Here is a 14,748-nt window from a genome sequence, read left to right on the forward strand (position 1 = left end):
ACTAGCTGAGGAATCGATGAACCCAATACGTTTCATATAATCATAGTCAAACGCATAGCCAGCGTCGTTACCGATCAGGTGGTAGAAGCCCGTAGGACCTGCTCTAAGTACAATCCACAGTATGATTTACTAAATATGTACTTTGTTGAGGGTCTAATTAACTACGCGTTACAATCATTAAAAGCGCGAAAAAATAAAAACAAAAATGAACTTAATTACAAAAATTACTTTCAGCAAAAGATAACTAAATTGTAGTCAATCATGAAATCGCCATTCACTCTGCTCGTTGCTGTATTACCAGCCGAGAGGAAAGTTGTAATTAGTTGACGCCGGCAGGCAATTTTCGCTACACATAATTACTTATGTAGTTAATTAATCATGATTTTGCGCCAGTTACAACAGCTTGACTTTCCTAGCTTTCCATTGGAAGTGGCTTTAAATGCAGCATTAACGTGTTTTTCGTTATTCATATATTTACACACATACAAATGTACATATATATGAACGTATTTCCTCTCAAACGCTTTCTTCTCTCGTTTACTTGCAGTGACGTGACCACCAATCAATGACATCATTGTCAATAGCAGCGCCATCGAGTGTCGAAACGTCATTAGTGGCAACAACTACGGACGCTGGAGGGGGACAATTGGACGAGATGGCAGAGCGACATGCCGCCGAGGAGATGGAGGCCAAACAAGAGCCAGCAGCTGGTACAAAAGTGATAAACAACAATAACCCAATAACCGATATTGTAAAAGAAACTAATGCAATGACGGCTGCAACAGCAATAGCAACAGCAACCGCAACAACAAGAACAGTGACAATGACAACAACACCACCACTCACTAGTGCAAGTAAAATACCACACTTGCAACAACAGTCGTCGCCGCAGCAATCGCCACAGTACACACACGGCCGCCAGTTGAAACAGTTATTGCACTCACCCGATTTATTGCGACGTTCCGCGTCACTGCGCGTGCGCGGTTCAAAATCAAATCTCTTCAACGATTACCGTGGCCACTATATGGAAATGGAACGCAGCACGCGCCACTTGAGCAACGCCACGCCGCATACGGCCAACACCCGCTACAATCACCCGCTGATGGGGGCGCTTGAACAACAGCAACAACAACCACAGCCAACAATGCAACGTGACACACACGAACCGCGCAACGCTGCCAACGCCACCACAGCCGGTTCGTTTGGGGGTGTTGTTGCTGTTGCAACGCGTCGCAAGGCCGCCGTATTACTGCCTGGTTCAACATTGTCTACGCAAACACCCGCTGTCACAGTTGGCAATCTGACGCGTTCGCAATCGTTGCGTCGTAGTTATCTAAATCATCAAAACAACTATTACGCGCAGCAGAAAACTTTCAAAACGGATGCACTAAAGGATAAAAGTGCCGGAGGCGTCACAGCAATTGGCTCTGGAGCAGAAACAACTGGAGCTGATGTGGCAATTACAGGAACTGTAGGTGCTGATAATGTGGCGCCTCTAAAAACAAGTACACAGCGTGAACAGCAGCAGCCTGCTGTTGGTGAAAATTATGCCGTCCCAAATGGTAGCGTGCAAGGCAATGACATAACGTACAAAATGGACGGTGTTGATGGTGGAGTTGGAGTTGGCGAGCTGCGGCGGATTGACAGGGATATGCAGAAAATGGTAAGTGAATGAAATTTTCAGTTCATTAAACTTTTTTTTTTTGTGGTTTCCTAAATGTATTTTTGTGTGTGCCATTGCGTGTACTATTTAAATTTTGCATCAGTTTGGAAACGCATATCTCTTGAGGCTGGGAGTTACGAGTTCTATTGATTTTCTGACGCCTGTATCGCAAAATTTCGTAAGCGAAAAATATATACTAAACTACCCTGCATTTTCCATATGGAAATAAGTAACAAAATTTTGCAACCATTTTTACACACTTGCATATATGTATGTATGTACATAGCTAGCAAATGTAACATTGTAGTGTAAATAGTTTGGCTAGAAGAAGCATTGCGCGTAAAAGCCCCTCGAGCTTCGTTTAGTTTTTAGGTCAAAGGAGAATGAGTCGACGAAGCCAATTTTTGTTATGGTTGTTTGCTCCTACAGTAGCTACATACATACATACATACATTATCTATGTATGTATGTACATACCCTGTGCGGAAACGCACTAGTGCCGAACTGGTTCGGTACTATATAATTTACAGCCATGACTAGTGCGCGTTACTTCTAGTTCGCTCAGCATCCCTTTTTACATAGTTCCGAACCAGTTCCAAAATCGTCAGACGAAAAATGTAACATGATTTTTTCAACCAGAGTCTGTTTGGTTTTCCCATGGCACCATAGGTAATTTGATCAGTTTGTGTGGCCAAAAGTCGCTTTTCGTACTTACAAAGGGTAAATTTTTGGCCTTGGTATTTGATAAACAAAACTTCAAACCTGTTTTTCTTCTGTTCTGCTGTTTTTGTAAAAAACGAACGAGAACTGCTTAGCAGGTGGTCAAAGTCGTTGTTTGTGAGTGAAATATTGGAATCGATTTGGTGTTCTGTTTTTTAGCTATTTTCGAACGACCATATTTAAATTAATAATTATCAAAAAAATTACGAAAGATATAGGGAATAAAAAAGTAAGTACTTTAAAGATCTATAACTGTTTTATTTTATATAAATTTTTTTTTTAGTGAAAAATATATATTTACTTCCGATATACCCTTTAATTAATTTTTTTTTCTTAAAAATGATATTTGAATATGCTTTTGAAATGTTGGCCGTGTTAAGACTTTCGAAAATGTGTAAAATGAAGAGTTTTCAGTTTAATCTGTCAATTTCATGTTGCGATTTTTTGTGTTAATTCTGAGAAAATTGCTCTTTTTGTAGGTATTCTTTATACTGTCAGTAGTGAACTGTTTGGATGGGAGAACTCAATAAAGAGGAAACAATATGCTGTTTGCAATTTTGTTGCTGCAAAGGCTATCCCTTTTAACTTTTCAGCACAAAAATTAGGACGTTTAGGGAATTCAGGTTTTCAATTGAAAACAATATAATTTGGCAATGCTTTTTAAAATTAGCCACTCTATAAGTTGCATTTCAATATAAATATTTAAAAAAAAAAGTACATGCAAACTTTTTCAGTATAACCACAAATTAAAAAGTGACCCATCGGTCGTCAAGGGTTAAGGTTTTTTTTTTTGGCAAAAACGTGGGAAATCGAATTCCAATCAATACAAAAATATGGTTTGTTAAATTATCTACTTATATGACCATAATTAATTTTGGCCACGAGAATGGGCAAAATTACACATAGTGCTTGGTAAAAATTTTGAATTCGTAGAAATTTTAAATTATTTTCAAAGGAATGTGTTTTAAATTTGAAATCAAATTTGTTTGAAAAAATGTAATTCAATCTGAGCATATGAAACCACGTTAACATATTGACGGCTGAGTGGAAGATCGACCTATCTCAGCAGCCGATTCGAAAACGCCCTATGCCAGAAAATGGCCCAAGACCGCTCTACTTCAGCATTTGTTTGAAAAACGCTCAGAAAAGCTCTCAGAATTTGGTGGAAGTAATTTACTTCGAGATAGGGCGTTCTTGAACCATTTTCTGAGTTAGGGCGTTCTTTAGCCAAATTCTGAGGTCGGGGTTTCTTGAAAAATTTGCTGAGATAGGGCGTTTTCGAAACGGCTACCGAGATAGGTCGATCTTCCACTCAGCTGTCGAAATGTAACTAGTTAGTAGGATGATTGACTCGGTTTTTCTAAACAGGTTTCCACCGGTTTTTTTTTGGAAATCTATAGGTTGTTTTTTTTGAAATATTGATTTTTCGAATATCGAATAAACCGGATTTTCGATCGAACAAACCGGGTTTTTTCATTGCATCCAAATCTTGAACTCTGAATAAAAATTTTAGGTTTTTCGAAATTTTTCAGTTCAAGGCCTTAAATAGTTTAAAAATTATATCCTAAGTTATTTCGGGATGCATTGTATATTATATTTGATAATAACGAATGCTTGGCGCTCAAACACTTTCTACGCATTTGGCCGAGCTTCTCTTCGCATTCGTGTTCTGTTTTTTATGGCGGAAGTACAATAGGTCTGCCGAGGGGCAACAGCTGCTTGAAAAAAAACTTCTGTTGATGTTGCTGGAACCATAAATTGAACCAGGGATCTCCCGAGTGGCAGTAGGCACCTCTAAGCACTCGGCTACGTCGGCAAAAAGTTAGAAAATATGCTATATAGTATTAAAAGAAGACCAAACGTGAATTCTTCACTGATATTTATTTGCTTTAATTTGGATATAAAAAAAAAAAAAACTTTGTACCTATTTTGTTTTACTCTTTTCTCAATAAGAGTTATCTTTACTGTTAATAGTTTTATTGTAATTTTTGGTCATGACTTCATACCAAAATAAGTTTTTTCACTGTATAAAAACTATGTAAAATAAAACCGGTTCATCCGGTTCGTTTTTTAAAGGTACCATATTTCGCTGCTTTTGAACTAGTTACTATCGGACTAGTTAGTTTCGTGGTTTCCCTGCACGGTAGATATGTATGTACATAAGTGTACCGGTGTGCACATATGATACTTGTCCACGTGCCAAGTTCTTGGAGCTTAACGACCTCTCAGAGTTGCATTTATCGGTCGTGTTTGTCTCTTTTTTTAGACGAGCTACGTAGATTTCGGCATAATATTATAGTGTGTACAACTAAGGTACTTACAATAGTAAAAAAATTAATGGCATCCGATATTTGATTTTGCGGGAAATATCGTAAACTTGTAAACACGTACAGCGTTAAAGCGCCAAAATCATTAGGATAGATGGAGCAGTAATTTCTTCGAATAGCTAGAGCGAATTACAAATGAAACTGCATTCTATATTCCATTCAATGTCTATACCTCTTGTCTAAAGCAATGTCACATATTCCTTCCAGGCAAATACATTCATTTCTATTTTCTGGCACGATCAAAGATTAAATAGTGGGAGTCCCAACAAAGCAAATCAGTGTTCTCCCACACTTTTTTTTGGAACTTCAGCGTTAATTACTCCTAGATCATTTGGAGAGAAGAAACTCAGAGGTATACTTCTGGGAACACGTTATGATCTCTTGCAAGGGTGCTTGAACTTTGTCACAAAGCGGTCTTCTAGCTGCGGGCTTTCTATTATTTAATTCTAGCAAGTCGGTGCGCGTCTTGTCCACCAGAAGGTGTAAAGTGTCTAATGCTCAGCTTTACTCAATTGGTGTATATTACCGATTAGAAAGGTAAATATTTAAGTAACTACTCTGACAGCAGAAGGGCAATCAGGGCTCTATGATCGCTTATGGAGCTATCGAAATCGGCCAGAGAATGCGTGACCTCTCTCACAGTCGCCTAGGATTACTTTCAAATCAGATCATTTTGGTTGAGGGTTGGGTCGACCCCAGGCGGTCATAGGAGCTTTTTCAGCTAGTTAAGAGCTTTCTATAAGTATCCAGACTGGTCACTGTCAAATCGAAAAATAATTGGCTATTTCTAAGCACGGCGTGGTGAAATCATCTCAGAATTTCCTTCCCAGCTTTCCTGCTTAAGTTGTAGCTTTTTATAAGGGCCAATCCATGTCAAATCAACCAATTGTTGGGATCGACCATTTTTCATTAGTATGAATTTGGGTCAGAACTTTTTTGTATCTTATAAAGAAGTTCTGCAAAAGAAATAAAAAATTTGTTTCGAAATGTATATCTTAAAAATTATTATAGTTTCAAAAATGGTTCTAATCTTGCTTTAAAGGAAATTAAAAAAAGTGTTAAAAGCAAAAACTTAACATTTTTGGCATAATTCTTTATACCATACCTTCAACTGATCTTAAAAGATCCTGAAAATTTCAAGGTGCTTTTTTAAGAAGTGAATTTTTGATCTTCGAAAAAATATTTTCTTTTGCAAGCTCTATATACTTTATATGTTAAACAATTTTTACTTAATTTAAATTTATTTTTAATTTAGAGTTTGCAATATTTTTTTTCTCAAAGTTCAAAATATTATACATATCTTTAAAAAACTCTTCTTGAAAATTTCAAGATCTTTTAAGATCAGTGAGATGGTACAAACCAAGTAATAGATAAGTTTTAGAGTACCGTTAACTTTTTCAAGATCCAATGATCGCAACTAAACAAAACTCGTATGGAACCACCCCTGAGGTACCACCTTTCCGATAAAAAAAAGTTTCTTTAAAACGGTTCACGTGGCCCAAGTTCCTCCTTTTTTTGAAGCCGGTTAAAACTTGAGGCAAAAATTTACATACGTTTTTATACCCGAGCGCACTTGTGCACAAGGGTATTATAACTTTGTTCACATAACGGTTGTTTGTAACAGGCAAAACGAATCGAGATAGATATAGACAAATGTAAACATAAATGATCAGAATAAAAAGAGAAATCGATTAAGCGGTGATTGTCTGTCCGTCCGTCCGTCTGTGCACACGATAACTCGAGTAAAAATTGAGATATCTTAACGAAACTTGGTACGTGCACTTCTTTCTGGCGTAGGACGGATGGTATTGAAAATGGGCGAAATCGGACTGTAACCACGCCCACTTCCCATATAACGGTAATTTCCAGAAATACGAAAACTGCGATATTTTAGTAACTACTGAAGATTATTCACTCAAAATTGATATTTACAATAGGGGTATTCTCTGAGTCTTGCAAAGCCCTTGGACGGTGCATAGATTGCACGGATTGCACGGTAAAAACCGGTTTTCGTATGGGACAGCTTTGCAAACCGTGCAATCCGTGCACCGTGCAAGGGCTTTGCAAGATCAGAGAATACCCCTAATAAGTTTTAGACGAAGAATAAGAATATTATAGATTTTTGGAAAATGGGCGTAGCCACGCCCACTTATGGTTATATGTGTATATCTTGGTAACCGCTGCACCAATTTCTTCCAAACTTGGCACAGTTGTTGGTTGGCCTTGGTATAAAATACGAAATGGCCGAACATTTTTTGAAATCGGACAATAACCACGCCCACATCCCATACAACGGCAATTTAGAGAAATACGAAAAATCAGTAAATATTAAAGCTAATTTATTCAAAATTTATGCTTGCCACAATTCTTTACCAAGAAATACGTTTATGATAAAATTTTGGAAAATGGACGTGGCACCGCCTAACTCGGTAACCGTTCTACCAATTCGTACCAAACTCGGTATGGTTATTGTGCTTGCCACATTAAAGCAAAACGTTGAAAATTATTGAAATCGGACTAAAATTGAGGCCGCTTTCATATAACGGTAAATTTCAGAAATGCTTGAAACTCCAATATTTCGAAATTTAAGGACGCTAATTTACTCAAAATTGATACACCCCTGCTTACCATGCAGCGGTAGCTTTCGGAAAGGTGAAAAACATATATTTAATACTTGCGCCGGGTATTTAATGTTCGATTCCGCCCGAACTTAGACTTTCTTACTTGTTACTTTTACGATTTTTAAATTTCTAAATTCTTTATTTTTTTATTTTTCGGACTTTTTTTATACAGCCCCAAATATTACCTTTAAAACGACTTTTGTATCTAAAATAGTTTTTGAGATATTCAAAACATAAGCTTTGCAAAATCTGGAAAAATGTGAAATTTTGAATTTTGAAATTTGTTTTCCTTGGACAGAAATTCAGTTATATCATCACCGCTGCCAAGGAATTCTCTTAGTTGGACATCACCAATTTTCCTAGCGTCATTTGAGGAAAATATATTTTAAGTGGTAACACAATGCGTAATACAAAACTGTCCAAGTGAGCCCGCTCCTAGGGATGTCTGAAAAATATCGATGCATCGAAGTTATCGAGGTTTTGCTTCGATGCATCGACAATTTTCCACTCGATGTATAAATAGTCGATGTATCGATGGTTTTTGAAAGCTGACATCTCTACTACATTGAACTGTCATTTCAGTTTTTCAATTACGCAAAAAAAAGGTGAAATGGCTCCGAAAAGTTCGGTTAGAAACATAAATAGTTCAGTGGCGGTAATGTTCTTATACGTATCGAGCCCTCATGCATTTACATGCTCTAGGAACATTTCTGCATCAACAAGAAAATTTTGAAAAAAATGTCGCTATAGTCAATTTTTACGTCCATTCTTTACGAAGTTTCCTATCAGATTTTTGTCTTTAAAATATTGTAAATAAAATTTAAGGGATTTATTTCGCAAACTTACAAGACACTGTACAAATTAAATCTACGTGAAGTACCAGCTGTTGTCCTTGTACCAAACATGAGCTTTGGAACCCCCTCAACAAACAAATGTTTTGGTCGAGTACAAGTAAACAAACAAATAACACTAAAGTTACAAACAATGCCTTTGTGGGTCTCCACTTCCGCTGATTTGGGGGCAGCAACCCTTTTGAAGAACATAGCCAGCTACTATTTGTCTAGCAGACGAATTGTCAGATTGCCAACTTTAGGGTGGGCACCTTGTCGCGCTCTCATTCTCTCTCTCCCACACTCTCTTTTAAGCGCTTTTCACTCTCTCTTGATTGCTTTTCAATGTAAGGGATGTATTTTTGTTGATGTTTTGAAAAATCGGAATTTTCCCATGCCAACCATGAAATGTGTGGTTGATGAGCGTCGTTGGTGGTGAGATGGAACAGGAAGTAGAAAAAGTAAGCAATGGAGAACCTCCCCCGCTCATAAGTTTAGTAGTGTAAATAAGTACATGTTCCATCAATTCCTGTCATTCCTCACCAATAAATGTTTGCTTTTTGGACCTTCGTTGGCTGGCAGGTGTAGGCTTAGTTGATTTTCTGTTTTGGCAATGTGCAAGTGTTTACGCTAGATTTAAACCAAAAAAATTAAAGTATAAAAGTGTTGCTGCAAATTGTGTAGAGAAAAAAAAATTCATTAATTTTAATTTTGCAAGCTTAGTTTCTTGTTTTTTTTGTTTTCTCTACTCTTATGCGCTTAATTATAAGCTGGCATTGTGCCAATGTTGTTATGGAAAGTTGAGAGCAAGGATTCAATTTAATCGATGGTAAATTGCTAAAGAACATTTTTTAGTGTTACAGGTAGTGAAAAATAATCAATTTTATGCGAAAGAAAGAACATTTTTTCATTAGCAATCCTGCAAATCATGCTTTCAGAGTAATCTGAATAGTAGAGAAATTTTAAAGAATTCGTAAAGAAACCATTTTTCACCTTTCAGTTTTATTTTCGATTCTATAAGGGAAAATGTACTTGGTGTCTTTTACGAAATCGGTAAAACAATACATGTAAATAATGATACAATATGAAGAAATTTTCCAGTGTTTTCTCTAAGAAGTTTCTTTTTGTGTTCGTGTCAACTACTTCTTATGATTTTCATTCAAGACTCGTAAAGAAATCGTTACAGAATTCAGAGCACACTACCGATACACTTAAAGGTTTCGTTAAGATTTTGAGGTTTTGGTTTGCAGAATATAAGCATAATTTCAATACCTGCGATAGAGTGAAATGTTTCCAGAATTTTTATTTATTTATTTTTTTATTTTTGTTGTTGTTGTTGTTGTTTTCTTAAAAAGTCTCTATGTACGTTAGGGCGGGTCAATCTAAATGGGAGGTTTTTTCGACTATGCGCGCATAGCACAGAAGGATTCTACGCAAATTTGTCAAAGAAACCATAGTTCTAAAATCAGTTTAGAGTTTGCCAAATTGTGAAAATAGGTTTTATAGCATTTTGTCTAAAAACATGCTAGAAGGGGTTTTTCGTATGAGGAATCCATTTCTGCTCTTATCTTTTTCTAAAAACTTTCACGAGAGGGCGCAACAGTGAAAATTTTAAATTTTTTTTCGAAAGCTATTTTCGCAATTCGGCAAACTCCAAATGGATTTTAAACCAGAGACATAACTATTATAAGAAAAAAGAACAAAATTCAATCAATAATCATTATATAAAGATAAATATTTTTCGAGTCATCTATAGTTTTTATTCAAGGACTTATATTACAAAAGTCCTTTCATAATAATTATCAGAGAGATATATATTTTTAAGTCTTCAAAGACTTTTATTTTAAGACTTATATTATAAAAAGTTTTTTCATAATAATTATCATTGAGATAAATATTTTTAAGTCTTCGAAGACGTTTATTTTAAAACTCATATTATAAAAGTCTTTTCATAATAATTATGTAGGCGAACAAATTTTTTAAGTCTTAAAAGACGGGACTTGTTCCGGTGCATTTCAGGATTAGTTGGGGACCAGTTCGGGGCTAGGTGGGGCCCAGTTCGGGACTATTTGGGGGGTAGTTTGGAACCAGTTGGGGCTTGGTGTGGGACCCGTTCGGGACTATATACAAAATTTGTTCGCACTCATAAATCTTATCATATAAATATAAATTTATATAAATAAGTCTCAAAATAAAAGTCTTTGAAGACTTAAAAATATTTATCTCGCTGATAATTATTATGAAAAGACTTCTGTTATATAAGTCTTAAAATAATAGTTATCGATGACTTAAAACATTTTTCTCACACATAATTATTATCAAGAGGCTTTTATAATTCTTACCAAAAATTTTGATGACTTTTTTAAAACTCCACCATGAAATAATTATTATTCTGGGTCTCTGTTCTAAACCCATATTTTCATCGGCAAATTTGTTTAGAATTACACGTAGAATTCTCCCATGCTATACGCGTAGAGTCAAAAAAATTTACCCGCCCTAAAGTATTACACTCTTTAAAGTTAATGTGAGTATACATAGATACAAACATACATACATTCGTACTAAGGAAATGGTTGTCCTTTATACTGATTTGCCCTATTATAGTATACAGCTCATTTTCTAATCACAAGTTAAGAACCAACAATAAATTTTTTTTTTCTTTTTCTGTTTACCCCAAGTAATTAATATTCTTCCGAACCTTCTCTCTGCTAATTTGTTGCAAAATTTTTAGTATTGCTGTTTCCTAAATAAGCTTTGATTAAAATACTGGCGCAATGCCAAATTACAAAAACCTTGCAGGAATAAAACTAAGTTCACACAATATACATACATACATACATATGTACATATAAAAATGTACTTGTTGGCAGGATATTTCCAATAATCACTATCACTCGCTTTTGTAGGTGCATATGTATGTTTGTGTTTCATTCATACAAATCACTAGCTCCCATTCGTTTTTTTTTTGTGATATTCTCTGTCATTTGAGCTTGTTTTAATTGAAAGTTTTTACCTTCCACGTCCTTTCATATTTTCATTAATTTTTTTTTGCTGAATGCATATATGCATACATTCGTATATAGCTACATATATGTCATTAGTTTTTCTATTGATTTTCCGTGCTACCTACACTCAAATACTGAGCCCACACGTGTACCAGTGCGCTGCGTACATATGTATATACATACATACATACATATGTATGCGCCAACACTCTTGCTGCCCTATGTATGACTTTCCGGCCTTTAGCACACCTATTCAGGCTACCTTTTAATAAACACTTGCTTCAGACCGCGACAGAAGTGCTGTAGTAATTGCATAATTTAATATCTGCACTCAAAAGGCTAGGCACCATTTTTTTTTTAGCCGGTGTGTAGTTGGGCTTGTTCTTTGAGAGAAAGAAAATAAAAAGGCGAAATAAACAAATGATGACATTCGTACGAGGGGCGGCTAATAAGTATAGAAATCTTTCGCAGAATCTATATCACGAAAACTCCAAGAAACCCTTAATCAGATGTTTTCATTGTCAATATTTCTGTACCATACATCAGCAGGGGCATGGTGAGTGACTTATAGCGGGGACTTTAATTCTCAATTGCCTACTCAGTCCAAAGTAGCACTTGGTGGCAAGAGTTATTAACCGTTGGATTTCAAGGCTGACATTATTATTGGTTTTAACGCTGGTTACCAAATAAACAAAGTCGTCTACTTTGTCAAACAAGTAACTATCAACAGTAACGTGGGTGCCAAAACGCGTATGATGTGACTGTTAGATACTTCGTTTTGTCCTCGTTCACGACTAGACTCATTCGCTTTGCTTCTCTATCTAATCCCGAGAAGGCAGAACAGACGTAGCCTTTGATTATGTCAATGTCGTCGGCATACGCCAGCAATTGTTCCTCTTGTAAATTATAATGCCTGAGCGGCTCAGTTTTCCGGCTCTTATTATCTTCTCCCAACATCAGATTAAAGAAATCACACGAAAGGGAGCCACCTTGTTTGAAACCCCGCTTGGTATCAAACGGCTCGGAGAGGTCCTTCCCAATTCTGACGGAGCTGATGGTATTGCTCAACGTTATTTTGCACAGCCGTATTAGTTTCGCGGATATACCAAATTCAGACATCGCGACATAAAGACAACCTCTTTTCGTGCTGTCGAAAGCGAAAATTTGGCGTATTGTGAATACCTGGTCTATGGTGGATGTGCTAGGTCTAAAGCTACACTGATAAGATCCAATCAGTTCGATGACGATGGGCTTGAGTCTTTCACACAATATACTCGATAAAACCGTGTATCCTACGCTTAGACCGAGGCCACGCAATGAGCGGAAACGCGGCGAGTGGCTGAGCGGTGAGCAGCTTAAAATTAAAACATATGAAATAATATTGAAGTGGCCACGCATTGAGCGGCAGCCACTCACCGCCCACTGCTCAGCCGCTCATTGCGCGGTCTCGGCCTTGGAAAGCTGATCCCGCCATAGTTTCCGCGTATAACGGGATCGCATTTCTTGTGGATTGGGCAGAGAAAAATTTAATTCCAGTTGTCGGGCATGCATTCATCTGACCATATTCTGCATAAGAGTTTATGCACGCACCTTATCAGATCCTCGCCGTCGTACTTGAATAGTTCGGCTGGCAAGCCGTCAGCTCCAGTAGCGTTGTTGTTTTTCAGCCGCGTAATCGCTATTCGTACCATCATCATCGACTGGGGGCTCGGGCTCGTCCTCTTCGTATGTTCCTTTTAAGTACCTTCTGAACATAGATTACTAGTCCCCATGGATGTTCTTATAGGAGTTCCCACTGATTATGAAACCTTCCGTAAGTCACCTAACTTTCTGATAAAAATTTCCGGCGTTTTTCCTGTAGGCCAGCATTTCAAACTCTTCGCTCTCATGTATTTCGGCCTCTCTCTTCTTATTGCGGAAAATACGTCTCGCTTCCATCTTCAGTTCCCTATAACGGTTCCACATGGATGGCATTGCGGTCGATCATAGCTTAATAGGCATATTTTTTATCTGCAGCTTCTTGATTCCCCTCATTGTACCAGTTGTTCTTTCGGGCTCGCTGAAATCCGATTACTTCTTCGGCGGCGGTACTTAACGAGAGGGAAATGTGGGTCCACTGCTCGCGTATGTCGGTTTGTTGAAAATCTTTGTCTCGATAACTTTTTTTAAATCGAAATAAAAAGCAAAATGCCACTGCGATCCAACCATTTACGCACTGTTAAGTGCATAGCTTTCGAGGCATCCCTTGCAACTCATGTAGTGTGAATGGACATTTTGTCTGGTAAAAACAACACACCGCGCTCCAATTTAGCACATCTTTTCTGTACGACTGCCTTAGGTGCGAGGCCTAGTAAATTAGCATAGTAGTAGCCGTTTCATTGTAGTACCTCTAGGCAAACAATCAATTACTGTAACTCCCTCGCTATGTCAATAGATTGTAGCTATAATCTTCGAAGCCTACTGTGCCACAGTTACTGAGCTGTTGCGCCTTCTGAACATGCCCTTCAAGGTACATTGAACAGGTAGTATCAGTAGAGCAGCTGATTTGATTTATTTTCAAATTATTTGGTCTCGAAATATTTTTAATTTTTTCTCACAAAAATTCTGAATTGTTAGAATCCATTTGCATGTGAAACCTTTTTCCATACAAAACAAGCGATTGAATAGCAGCTATTGGAACGTTCGCCCAACTCAGCAGCACAACCGCTGATTACTGGCCCTTGTAAAGGATGGATCAATGCTTCGAGAAGCAAACAAATTTACTAGGAAAGAAAGTTGCAACAATTTTTATTTTTTCCAATTTCAATTTTTTATTTTTTATAATTTTTTGTATTTCACATGGCACGCTTTGATTTAGAAGAAAAAATTCAGAACAGTTTTTGACACTTTCGATACCAGAAGCAACAACAAAATACACGCAAATGTTGTTTTTGCTCTACTGATACTACCTGTTTAATGTGCCTTGATGCCCTTTGTCACATGTCGTATGCTGTGTGAATGTGGCATACAAAATTTTTGTAAATTTTTTGTTTGTCAAGGTATCTGGAACTTTTTTCCTTTTCAAGAACTCTAGAACTATTGAAAAACTATCGTAACAACTTTTGTGGTCTTTTTGCGTTATACCGTATGTCAACTTCCCAGACATCAAAGGTAAGTTTTATTAATTGTTAAAATGCAGTTGCAATTTCGTCCAAATCACCCTGAAACAGCAACCAACCAATCTTCAGAACTCTACAAACTTCGCTGCTTACTGAGCGGTGTGAGCATTCACGGTACCCAACATGCACTATTTTTTTTTCATTTGCAAATGATGTCTAATCTATATATATAAAATTAAGTGGCAAAACTTCCTGTTCGCATACTCCTCCTAGACGGCTTGCCCGATATCAAAGAAATTTTCAGGGGTGATTAGGGTCTGTGTGGACGGTGTACATAAGAAATTTCATGTGTGTATTTTTGCACGTTTTGCAAAAACAAAAAAAAAAATTAATTCTGTTTGGCTTTACGTGTTTTTTTTCGGATTTCTATCATTCCTAGACGGCTTGCCCGATTTCAATGAAATTTTCAGGGGTGATTGGGGTC

The 14,748-nt window shown here is 37.0% G+C and overlaps 1 protein-coding gene across 3 annotated transcripts in view; it reads left to right on the plus strand.

The window, feature by feature from the left end:
* The first annotated feature begins 542 nt into the window (after nucleotides 1-542).
* The window catches only part of LOC118740730, a 226,132-nt gene continuing 211,926 nt past the window's right edge, over nucleotides 543-14,748 (plus strand). For 2 of the 3 annotated variants that reach the window (XM_036472383.1, XM_036472385.1), the window contains exons 1-2: nucleotides 543-1,663; nucleotides 1,767-1,841. In XM_036472383.1, coding sequence (XP_036328276.1) covers nucleotides 566-1,663; nucleotides 1,767-1,841 — 1,173 coding nt within the window. In that variant the 5' untranslated portion in view covers nucleotides 543-565. The remainder of the gene's footprint in view (nucleotides 1,664-1,766; nucleotides 1,842-14,748) is intronic. The other variant, XM_036472384.1, reaches the window with a different exon arrangement.

This window comes from Rhagoletis pomonella, unplaced genomic scaffold (assembly GCF_013731165.1).
Source record: "Rhagoletis pomonella isolate Grant_MI unplaced genomic scaffold, Rhpom_1.0 Rhpom_scaffold_00006, whole genome shotgun sequence".
NCBI lineage: Eukaryota > Metazoa > Arthropoda > Insecta > Diptera > Tephritidae > Rhagoletis > Rhagoletis pomonella.